This window comes from Cetorhinus maximus, chromosome 3, assembly GCF_964194155.1.
Source record: "Cetorhinus maximus chromosome 3, sCetMax3.hap1.1, whole genome shotgun sequence".
NCBI classification, from domain to species: domain Eukaryota; kingdom Metazoa; phylum Chordata; class Chondrichthyes; order Lamniformes; family Cetorhinidae; genus Cetorhinus; species Cetorhinus maximus.
Window position 1 is genome coordinate 85962425 of NC_135881.1, and position 12847 is coordinate 85975271.

A 12847-nucleotide genomic window follows, 5' to 3' on the forward strand; every position below is an offset into this window, starting at 1 on the left:
AGCTCCGCAGCTGGTGATACCCTCATGATTCTTTGATGGCTACCTGGTTCTTTGAAATGTCATTCCCACGATTACTTTAGGGGGCCTGTTGGATCGTCCAGCAGTGGCCTCATTTGAGAGGCAGCATCCTCCATGTGTATCTATTTATGCTATGTCCTAATATTCAGGCCCTTTGCATATTTCAGGATCTAAGAGACTGCTGACTAGCATTGAATCTTGAATCAAGTTTCGCTCAATCCAGTTTCCCGGCCTGTTAAATCCTTCCTTGCAAGCCTCCTGTAACATGCTGCCTTGGGTTTCAGATGATGCAAGAGAAAATACAAGATAAACTGCACTTGACCTCTGGCATGCAGATAGCTGTGGAGATACCATGCACTCCATGGTGACCTGCGGTGCTCTGAAGTGGTCATTTTGCCACTGCTTGCGCGCACAAACAAAATATTACAAATTCTGTAAATCAGAAATATGAATAGAAAATGCTGGAAATAATCACATTAGGCAGCATCCGTGGAAAACTGAATCGATTTCCACAGATCCTGTCTGACCTGCTGAGTGTTTCCAGCATTTTCTGTTTGTTATTGCACATATGTGGGCATCTTCACACTTGCTAAAAGGTTTTGCAGTATCCTTTGTGCATTATCAAATATTGGTACGAAGTACTGCTGTTCAGATGGTAGCCCTTCTCTGCAGACCCAATTTGCCCCATAACAGCTCAGGAAAGTCTCAAATTGTTACTATACAAATTGTCTTCTATTTCTCCACTGTCCCTGTACTTTCTTCTCCCCCCACTTGGGCTTCTTGCATCACCTGATGCTCCCCCCCATTCATGCTTACTAAACACGGCTGAGCTGGTTACCTGTATGAGATGGATTGAGTGCTGGCTTTTAGTCATCACTAGGGACTGATGCTTCATTTTGGGAATCTTCCAAATTTCCCAAGGAAATGAGATGAGGAACCTGTATTAGGATGGCAGCTATAAAGAATTCCGTCAAACAGCAATGAGATTTTCTATAGTCCTATGTGTGGTGTTAGAAGCGTATTTCTGTGCACCTAACAGAGTTGTAGCCATAGGCCATGTGTGATGAGTTTGAGAGAACAATAGATTGCTTGAATTCTGAACGTGCAGATGAGTGATACTGCATTTTAAGTGAGAGCGAGCACTTGACAGCATGCATCCTGTAACTGTACTTGGAGTAAGAATAGATATTAACCTAATTCTGTCAAAGGGTTAAAAATAAGTTTCATTTAACAGACATGACAATGATTTAGATTTTTTAAGCTCATTTGCAATCAGTCATTTCTCTGATCAATGTGCCAAGAGGAAGGGCCAAGCTATTGAATTTAAATACATACATTTTATGGGGCACATTTGAATATATATTTTTGGCAGTTCTTTAGGAGTTTAGCAGATAGTTATTTAAATTTACTTGGTCACAAGCTTTATTGTTGGAAGGTCATTCTCAACCTCTGGTTCAAATTGAAAGGTCTGTTTGAAACCCTCAAAAAAAGAGTGAAGCAAGAGAGTCTTTGTGGGTGGTGAAGAAAAAAATTCACTTGTTCTCTCATTACAATTGTTTGACGGTTAAGGTCATAGTTGTGTGTTATTTGCTGAATTCTAAAGTTGATGGAGGTTGCCTAAGGGCACAAAAAATCAGTAAGCCAGAATGAAGTGAAGAGGATTCTGATTGCTGCACATACTATAAATTTTCCCAGCTATCTAGACTAGTGAAAACGCTATGAAACATAAGGGGCAAGGACTCAGTACATGAATGCTTTGTGAAGTTGACCCCAAAAATATCTAGATTTAAAAATAACAAATTTCAACCCACTCGTAGCCCAACTTTGGCAATATACCTGAAGCCTGAGAACTGTTTACTCATTTTCTCCCATGAGATACAGACGGGAGAATATATTCAATTGCTCAACCACTTTTACTGAAGTATTTTCTTAATTTACCCTTGTCATGAGGATGTCGCTTAGCTCAAAATTACAGTATCGATGGGACTATTGCTGCTCTGCCTACTGCCTCCATTGTTCACTGATTTATTTCCTGTGTTTACTGTACATTGTACCTACAATTTTAATAAGTGGTTATAATTTTGATTTTTTTCATGTAGGTTATTTCTTCTGAGAGATAGTCAGAGTAACCCAAAGACATTTGTGCTAACATTGTACTGTCAACAGAAGATCAGGCATTTCCAGATATTACCAGTAAGTTTTTGATTATTTTTCTAAATGTCTTGGATTTATGTTATTGTCTCCCTTTTATAATCCATAAGTAATTCATAATTCAGTCTTTTACTGGCAAGCGCTTTGCGGTAGTTCCAACTGACAACACTAAAATAAAATTGCTTCCAGCTATTTGTAACTGATAAATACTATAGACATATTAACTGAAACTGAATAAACCCCACTCTCAAAAGAGAATTCCACATGGCACCAAGTGATGTTTATCATCATTCAACACTTCTCAGCCTGCTCTTCAACATTGTCAGTTTTTGCTTATTTAAGTTGATTTCCTGTGGCATCGCAGACAAGGGAGTCGAGACTAATGGGTATTTCTAGGTTAGAGGATAGGGAGTTAATTGAAAATTGTAAGGGGGAAGACAAGAGAAGAGGGGTGACGTGGAGATGGTGGGAGACAGAAGAGGGGGAAGAGGAAAGGAAAAGGGAGAGGGAGATGGCGAATTGGAAAGGAATGAGAAAGAGGAAAGTAGAGGTTAATAGGTGGGAGATCAGAGAAGAATAGAGAAAGGGGAAAGGGTGAGTTCAGGAGCAAGGTAAGGATGCTGGAGGAGAGGGAGACTGGGGACAGGATGAGAAAAGAGTGGACTACAACTGGGAGTATGGGGCAGAGGAGTGTATAGGGAGATAGAGAGAGTAGTGAATGAATGGAAGGAGGAAAATTGGGGAAGGGTTAGAAGTGGAAAGGTTAGATGAGGGCGAAGAAAATGTGAGCCAGTGGAAGTGCGGGGGCGAGGGGTAGGTTGAAGAATAGTGGAGATGAGAGGGAGGTGGAAAAATAAAGGACAGAGATGCAGGAGGAGCCTATATGTTGGACTGTGACTGTATTTTGTAACATTGATGGAGTGTGGGCCTATGAACTAATTTTATCAGGGTTGGGAATACCAGGGTTTTGATTTTTACCATTCCCAGGAGAGACTTCATCATATTTTGAGCCTAGTTAAAAGTTTAGAGGTTATGGCTTCTGATTTCTATTGGGGGCAGTATGAGTAGTTGGCGAATGGATGGAAGATTGTGTGCCATCTGACACATTCTGCTTTGGCCTAGGGAGGACCTTAAGCCTGAGGTGATTAAATGCTCTTTCATTCTCCAATAGTGCAGGAACTAGAGATTGACAGAATTGAGGACCTGTACTGCTGGTCCAAGTTAAATATTGTGGTGCTTTGATTCATTATCTTCAGGGTATCAGTTGTAACTTTATACATGTTACTTTAGAAATATTTGTGCTAATTCTTTATAGAATTACTAACTTCTACTGAAAATATGGAAGAATTTAACCTTATTTGTCACGTTGTGCTACTGTATGAGGAATTTCGAACTATAGTGGAACATTAAAATGTTCATTAAGAGTCCATAGTTAATTAATGTCTCCTGTCAGTAGGACTCAGTCATCTCTTCTAACAAATAATGTACGTCTATCTTATAAAACAATGGTTGAAGGTGTGTAGTACCAGTTTTGATCATTTATAGTTTTTTTTGCAGTGTTTATTGCATGTTATTCATTTTCTATTCAATAATTTTTTTCCCCCTAGTTTGAAGAGAATGGACAACTTGTCTTCAGTCTTGATGATGGAAATACCAAGTTTACTGATCTTATCCAGCTTGTTGAATTTTATCAATTGAACCGAGGAACCCTTCCTTGCAAACTAAAGCATTACTGTTCCCAGATTTCCTTATAACTGTTGATTGTTGTTTACTGATTTGAATTAACTATAGCAGACTTGAATTGCTACCTGATTCTCTGCGTCGACTCTGGAGTCTTTTGGAGAAAATGAACTGCATTCATTTAACAGAACTGTGAAATCCAATAAAAACATACATTGAAGACTAAAATTGAGACTATAACTTCTTGTTCACAAAATATGTGGTAATACAGAAGAAGACATGGGCTAAGCAATTAAGTATTTGCAAGTTTCAATAATCACTTTGTAGAAACTGAAAAAGACATTCAAGATGAACTACAAACATATAAAAGATTTGTTTGTGACAACAAAAACTTGACTATAGCACCTGCTTTGGAGTAATCTTGGTACTGACTTTGTATTTTTTTAAAAATGGGCTACCCATTTGCTCATTCAAAAAAAAGAAAAATAGATATCATCCCATTGCTGAAGAGACATTTCCTTTCCTACAGCACTTAATGTTTCTTTTACTTCCATAATGCAGCTTCTTATGAGTAATGTTCAAGTGTAGAGATGATGAAAGAATGGGACAAATCATATGGCTACTGCTTTTGGAAGTTAAAATCACTCTTGTCATATAATAGGTTGATCAAGAATGCAGATCCAACCCATTTTACTGCTGTGAAATAATGTGTTTAAATCAAGTTTTGAAACAATGATGCATTGAAGTTAAATCAATTTTAAGTACTTTCTGGAGATAACTGAAAAGCTAAAAATGTTTTAATAACTATGAATTTAGACACGAGAGGGGTAATTTTTACTTTTACTTTAGGTGCAGGTGGAAGGTGGCAGTGCCTGATTGTTTGCCTGTTATCCGCCCTTCATTGACTTAAGTGGAGTGGGAAATCTGGTGGGGTGTAAAATGGGCAACTGATTGGTAACCTTCGGTTGACCCAAAATGAAAATTGCCTCCAGCACTCTTGTATTAGTCCATATCTTTGACAAGTATTCAGATTTAATCTTGTTTTCTGAGAATTTGCTCCTCAGCACTAGATACTATATCCACTCTGAGGTTTAACTAATCGTTTAGCCACATGTGGAATTGGTTTACTGCAGTGTTTTATCTCCGAGAGAGTTCTGTTGTCTAGCTCTGGTAATCAAGGTCATTCACGTTGTACAGGTCAGTGACCTTTTATTGTTAGCCCACAGCAATAAAACTTTATTACTGTATTTGGATTGCACAGGAGCACTACAAAACAAACGTTTTCAAAATGTACAAAATCCATTCTTAAAAAAGGCAGCATATTTTTACGAAATCATGCATTTCAGATGGTAGTGTTGTAAAAGTACCAAATTGGTGTTTAAATACAATTCTAATGAAACAACTATGAAGGCAGCCCTGTTTTAAGAGAATGTGTAGATGTAGAACACTATAGTTTACAAATTACAATTTCAATTAGTATTTGTTGTATTGATTTTCTTTCAAAACCTGTCAACTTATTGAAGGTGAGGCTTGATTTGAATTTAAGGGCATCGTACACTTGCCTTTATTATAAGTAAATGATTTTCATTTTTTTCTGCTGTGTTGTATTTGTCGCAAAAGTGCCCCTTTCAAAGAAAAGGTTGCCTAATGTACCACCACCCAAGAATATACATGCATGCTTTTGTAATAAGTTGCATAAACTGCTCCACACAGCCAATGTTGGCCTGAAGGCATTTAACTTTAACAAGATATCACTGGTTCCAAAAATAATATTCCAAAAGTGTTGTGTATTTTTGAAACCAGGCTCCAGATACCTTATCTGTAAACACTTGGCCAGAACTTTTAAATCAGTATTGCATCTCGTTGCATATTTATGAATGTAAATTATATTTAAATTTAGAGGTGGAAAAGGTGTTTAGGATGCGTTATGATAAAGTGTAGTGTCTGATGGTTTGAACACTCAATAGTTATTCATCAATTAGCCTTATCCATTAGTTCAGCAGATAATATGCATATACTATTAATTATATTCTTATTATCAGCTTTACTGAGTTCCTGTATTGAAATTCTGGCAGACTCTTCAATTTGACTGGGCCCAACAGGTTCAGCTGGCTGTCAATACCAGAAGCCAATGATATTTTATTTTTGTATTTGTGATATGAATGTACAGTAAAAGGGGACTCTCAGGGTTGATGAAGCCTGTTGATTTTTTTTCTTGGCCTGTGGGGAAAAAAATCCTGATGTAGCATGGCTTAAGGAGGATATACCAAACATATTTGGTTATTAACATCTACATTGACTTGTGCGTCTATATTTAACAGCAAGCTAATTCACCCATCAAACTGAAAATAGGTAATGCACTTCAATTTGTATGGGTCTGCTCCTCTTTTTTTTGTTTGCATGAAGATTTAACCAACCATTTGACCAATCAATGCACCTTTTCCAGTGATAGGATTTGCTTATCACAGATTAATTTGACACAATGCAAAAACTGATGACTATGAAATGGAATACAGCAAACCTTTTTTTCAGGGAATGCTTGAAGGTATTAACTTTTTAAATGAAAATCTGTATTCATAATATGCTTTGCTTCTTGATGTAAATAGCGGTAAGGCTTGTGAACATAACTGTAACTGTTCAGGTATTTTTGTATAAATAAGGGACTGATATATTCTGTTTATTGTAATTAGAAATAAACATTAATGCAAACTTGCTCATTTACAACTACTTAGTTCAGATCTCCAGCCTCTTCCTTTTGATTTCCAGTAACTTGATTTTGCCTCATCTTTGTGCAAGTGATCCATTTAATGGTGAACCACAAGAGTGGTGGTTTGAGCAGGGAGAAAATTCCACAGATCTCATTTCCAGAGCTGGTTTCCCCTCGTGCTCCACCATTCTCTCTCCTAATCCCCTCTGTGTCTGATGATAGCTCCTTGTTTATTTTTTCCTGTGGGCTCTATATACACTCTTTGTTAACCTGTGACCCATGGCAGTCAGTAAGTGTCAGCAGGCCAACATGCTCATGGGGAATATCATGTCTAAACTCAGTTTTATTGTGACCTGACATCTACTTTCCTACAGCAGTTTCTAAACAAAGAACTGGAAACTGGGCTACGTTTTCTCACTTGATTTAAAGTTGCAAATTCTCTCTTGTACCCTGGCTGAGATTAACTTACTCAGCACAAACTGGGCGTTGAGGTTGGGACTTCCTAGTCTGTCTGAGCTTGTAATACACCATGTTATGCTTTATACAACCCCATTGCCGCCCCCCCCCCCCCCCACTCCCCCAATCCCTGCACCCCCCAAAAAAAATTAAAGCTAAACTGTAGCACTTAACCCATATGCCTGTAGAAAATGCGATTTTGATAAGAGATCTGTAAATTATTTGAATGACTGATTTGTCAAATTGGAGAATATTTCTCTGTCCTTAATTAATACGGTTATAATTTAATTTTAACTTTCAACCTCCTATGTTTACTTTGCAGATTGGACAAATGAAAATTTACTGTCAAATAACAGCACTAATAAGTTAAAATTGCAGGAGATTGGATTTCAATTTAATACTTGGCAGTGTATAATACATTATTAGTTTCTCTTTCTTGGGGGTCAGGGAAGAGGGGCAAAAACAATGGCCCAGATTTTGTGTCAGTAGCAAACGAACTGTGTTCACCATTCATTATATTTAGAGCTGCCCACAGATCTTTCACAAGATTTTGAGTAGCAGTGTATAGTTATCAGAGATCTGGGACCTGTATGAACAGGACAAGCAGCAGCATGTCTCTTCAATCAATCAGATTGAAGAATCCTTACGGAAGCATGCAGAGGCTAAACCAGGATGTATAAGTTAGTATATCTAATTCTGTCTAAAATCATGCACGAGAAGTAAATGAAAAGAGGGAGAGAAAAATGGGATTAGGAGATGAAAAAATAACCAATGTATTGTGTATAAATAATATGATGATCCCCCTAAAGACCAATGACTTTGAGAAGTTATCCTTCTTAGTTATCTTAATAGCTGAAAGAATGACACGACAAGATTTCACATTTTAAAACATTTACAGTAACAACTGTAAATCTCTATTGATTAAACTCTATCTTTGTAGGCAATTTATACCTTAAACCACAGAATAGAATAACCCTCCCTTATTACACTGCCCGTTAAGTAGGCATTCAATTCTGCTGAAATCTGTCCAAAGTGATTCTTCGTTCCTGAGGGCTTACTTCTGTTCTTTTCCTTTCTCAACCTGGTAACTTCTAACTCCAGAACTGTCCCTAAAGTTGAGAATTACCGAAGATACTCCCTGTAATGCAAGCTCGGCGAATCTATCAGCTTCATTGTAACTAGTTCACTAATTTGGTCTTTAAAATCTCTCTCTCTTTCTGTCTCTTTTTCTCTGGCTGGAATTTTCCATGCCTGCAAGCGTCGGGCATGTCCAGCGGCGTGAGCGGACAATATAGCTAGATGGCCAAAAATCAGTTTCACGGTGTGAAACCACTTTGTGATTGGCTGCTTGATGGCAGGCCACGTTCCCCACCATTGGACATGGGAACCTCATCGTAATACCTCAGCATATCATTATAAGGCCGGCCCGCCAGACATCATCACTCCCGTGCCCCCCCCCCCCCCCCCCCCCACCACTGGATCGTCTGCCCACGTTAGTGAGAAAACATGCCAATGTGTTTCACAACAGCACATATAAGGCGTGCAATTGACAGGCTGCACTTCGCTCGGGAGATCAAGATTTGTTTGCCTACCTTGCTTCAGTCAGCATTCGCAGTCATCAGCGCCAGGTTATGCAGACAGCACCACGTCACTTTTAGGAGGGCTTACTGGTAGGAGTCTACCTACCAGATCAGCCATATGTGGGTGGCTTTTCAATGGCTGCAGGGCAAAGTCTTGCTTGGGGAAGGGAGAGAAGTGGCCTCAGCCAAGGGAAGATGCTGCAGGACGAGAGCTGTCCTGGGGAAGGAAGGTATCCCAGGATGTGTGTGGGGGCACATGTTAATTTGTGCAAGTGATCTCAAAATGGTGAGGGCTGAGGAGGCAGTCTCCAGAGGAAATGAGGCAAGATGGACATGTGAGGGTATGTGTGAGAGAATGGGTGGTGATGTCCGTTGAGCTGGTAGAGAGAGAGAGATGCCAGTGACTGATGGGCTTGTGTATGTGAGTTTTGGCCAACTTCTGTGCAACGTCGGCACTGATCACCACTACCATCGCCTACCAAGCCAGAGTGGTAATGTAGCTGCCCCTCCTGCAGCCAGAGTGGGGGTAGAGGACATCACAGCGGCCATCCATGGCGTCCAATAGGTGCTCAAGGGCTGCGGTTGGCTTGCCTTTCAGGCCCATGGGCAGAATTTTTCATCCTGTGGGCGCATGCGCGCCCAACCCGATTGGGGGTAAAATAGTACGCAATGACGTCAGGTGAGCATCATGATGTCATCGCGCACTTGCGTGATATTTCGCTCAGCGAATGCCAGGGCAGCACCTGCCATTAATTAAGCAGCCACTTAAGGCCCTTAACAGTCCAATTATCTGTGATTTTTTTGTTGCCTGTGCAATTTTCTGCTCGTCGCACGGGCAAAACAGGCAGGCAGCCAGCCAACATTTTCTCAAATCTCATCCAAGGGCGGCATAAAAAGGGTCAGCAGCATTGCCAGTGTGAGTAGTGAGGGGTTTTGGAGATAGTTCGCAGCTGGTTCATTCTTGGTTCTTGGCAGTTTCATCTCTGTTAGGGGCTTCATTCTTAGCATTTCCAGGCTTCGTTTCAGGATTCCTTGCTGTCTGCCAGGCCCCGGAGGATTCAGACCATGTGGTATCACAGCCTTCCCTTATCCTGGTAATGGGGATTGTGGTCTCTGCTGGAGGCACCTCCATTGAGGAGGAAGAGAGGGGCAGAAGGGAGAGGAGGCCACGTATCCCTACGCAGCTTCCACGGGAAGGACCTATGGGAGGAGAGGCGCAGGCACAAGGGGCGTAGGGCCAGCAGGTAGTCCAAGGCGGAAGGAGCTGCAGAAGATGCCACTATCCTGCTGCCGAAGTTTACAAGCCGCGATGCAGCTACCTCCAATATGTCTGAGGTGCAATGCCAAAGGAGGCTCTGCCTCTCAAAGGAGAGCGTGACCTCCATTTGCCAGATGATTGGGGCTGAGATCAGCTCCAACTGTGGATGGGCACCCCGTGCCAGTGACTCTGAAGATCGCAGTGGCCCTCAACTTCTATGCCTCTGGCTCTTTCTAAGGGTCAGTGGGGGATCTTTGTGCGGTTTCCCAATCAATTGCCCACAGTTCTGTCAAGCTGGTGACAGAAGCTCTGTTCAGGCGGGTACTGACCTTTTATTCTTTACCGTACAGAGGAGGCCAGCCAGGCTGAGCAAGCCAGAGGGTTTGCAGTGATTGCTGGGTTCCCCTGCGTCCAGAGTGCAATCGACTGCAAACATGTTGCCATCAAGGCACCAGCGGGTCAACTGGAAGGGATTCCACCCTATGAATGTGCAGATAGTGTGTGACCCACAGGATGCAGAGTCTGCAAGGTACCCAGGCAGCTCCCATGACGCGTACATCCTGAGACAGTCCTAGGTGCCGAGGCTCTTCAGTGCTCCAGCCCAACTGGATGGAGGCTGCTGTGTGACAAGAGCTATCACTTGAAAAAGTGGCTTATGACACCTCTCTGGCACCCAAGAACAGAGCCAGAGAAGTGTTACGAGCCATGCCTCCACAAGGGCGGTGGTAGAGAGGACCACCAGTCTCGAGATGCGCTTCCTCCGATGCCCGGATTGTTCAGGGGGAGCACTACAATACCCCCTAGAGAGGGTGTCACCAATAATGGTTGCATGCTGTGCTCTCCACAATCTGGCACTGGCAAATGGGGACCCACTGGAGGGAGAGGATCTTGACGCAGCTCCACGGGCCACGGATGATGAGTCCAGTAGTGAGTCAGAAGAGAAGCACGGTGAGGAGAACGCTGAGGGCGCGGAACCAGGCCTCAGTAACCTCCAGGGAGACAGGGACCCCATGGATGCCTTGATCCAATGCTCCTTCAGCTAGGCTACCAGAGATCAGCTTCAAACACATGCCAGGGCTGCTGCCTCCATCCTGGATGTCTGAAAGGATCCTTTCATTTGAACCCGAAGAACACTGTCTTTGCAATAAAGTTCAGAGCCACCTATGTCCAGCATTACATACTGGCATTCCCCGCACCAATGAAATAAAAAGGTGAAGCATACCCAGACCATGATGACAAAAGCACAATTTATGTAATTCTGACAGTTCAATAGTCTTAACAGAAACGTTTCTGGTGTTCAACATCAGACTAGTATACATATAGTAAACAAAATTGAACATAAAATCACCTGTGACCTGTCCCCCTTGACCTCTTGGTGCCTTTAGCTTACATTTGCGCGTGCTACATTTAGGTGCTCCCCTGTCGCTGGCATCAGCATTGGAGACAGCCTGCTGACTCTGCTGTCCTGTTGGCCTTGATGACCTTGGCGGTCATCCTCTGGCCAGTGGAGCCTGTGCTGACCCCGCCTGGAAGTAAGTGGCCGGCATCTCCCCAGTCGCTGCAGCCTCATCGGATGCCACAGTCACTGGCAGAGGAGCTGCTGCCACCATCCAGAGCACCCTGTGTAGAGCCCGCAGAGATGACAGGCAACTCATACACCAACATGAGGTAACTATGGGCTTCCCTGCACATCATTGATGGACGGGCACCCAGCCAGGATACTGAGTGCCTCATCCATCTCCCACCCTGACACTGACCACTTGAGGTCATTGCCTGTGTGAGGGTTTGCAGGCAGGTCCGAGCACAACCCCAGAAACTGTTTGTTCTGTCCCTGAAGCTGCCTCTCCATGAGAGTCACCACTTGCATTGGAGGAAGCAGTGCACTCGGCCAATGCTGTGCTCACGCTCCGCATGGAATCCTCCATGGAGACCATGGCATGCACACCCTTGTGGATCTCCACTAGACCCTCCCGCACATCTCACTGGACATCCAGCATCTGCTGCCGAATGGACGACTCGAGAGGCTCATCATCAACCTTCGACTGAGCATTGTCCTGGTTCCCAGCAGTTCTTCAGCTGCAGGCACCCTGGGCACTCTCTACCTCCGTCTGCATCTCAAGCGATTGTGAAGTGCCCTCACCACTGTGCATCATGATACTAGCCACTGCTCTAATGCCCACTGAGGTGCTGGTATCTGCGCTGGTGCCTGCTTCAGAGAGTGAGTGTGGCGCAGGTGCAACTTACGCCTGGTGGTCCTCCGGTGTCAGGGGTGGCCCTTTCAGGTCCGCAGACCGAACACCTGCTGGCAAATCTGAAAGGGAGAAGAAGGATGTGAAATTAGTTAAAGCCATCAGACTGTCACTGTGCATGTAAGGCTCCCTGATGAGACAATAGAGATTTGCATCATGGTGCCATCATCTTCCAATGGTCAATGGGGACTCCTGGTTCGAGGTTCACATCAAATGAAGAGATTACACTAGAATAAAAACAAAAATACCTGGAAAAACTCAGCAGGTCTGACAGCATCTGCTGAGAGGAACACAGTTAACGTTTCGAGTCCGTATGACTCTTCAACAGAACAGTTCTGTTGAAGGGTCATTCGGACTCAAAACGTTAACTGTGCTCCTCTCCGCAGATGCTGTCAGACCTGCTGAGTTTTTCCAGGTATTTTTGTTTTTGTTTTGGATTTCCAGCATCCGCATTTTTTTGCTTTTAGATTACACTAGAATGGTTGCACAAGCCAGAACTGTCACCTTTGTGCGCTGCACCCTTAACTTTGTCTGGCACCTCCGCCTCTCCATGCCCAGTTGCACATGGGGCGTGCTGGCTCTCAAGCTCTAGGGTATCTTGCTCATACCTCGGGAGGATTAGGAGGCTAGCGGGGCCTCTGCCTGTCCGCAAGCTCTCTATATTGTTGTGGGTCGTCTTCTCCTGAAACAACAGAGGAGCATTGATTAGTTCACTCTGTACCTGCAGCGCCATTACAGCCTGGCTAAC

General features: G+C 43.0%; 1 protein-coding gene across 3 annotated transcripts in view; it reads left to right on the top strand.

Annotated features, from left to right (window-relative positions):
- Nucleotides 1-6576, top strand: part of grb10b (growth factor receptor-bound protein 10b) — a 277285-nt gene extending 270709 nt beyond the window's left edge. For all 3 annotated transcript variants that reach the window (XM_078538624.1, XM_078538623.1, XM_078538625.1), the window contains 2 exons: nucleotides 2118-2211; nucleotides 3777-6576. In XM_078538624.1, coding sequence (XP_078394750.1) covers nucleotides 2118-2211; nucleotides 3777-3923 — 241 coding nt within the window. In that variant the 3' untranslated portion in view covers nucleotides 3924-6576. The remainder of the gene's footprint in view (nucleotides 1-2117; nucleotides 2212-3776) is intronic.
- The last annotated feature ends 6271 nt before the right edge of the window (nucleotides 6577-12847 follow it).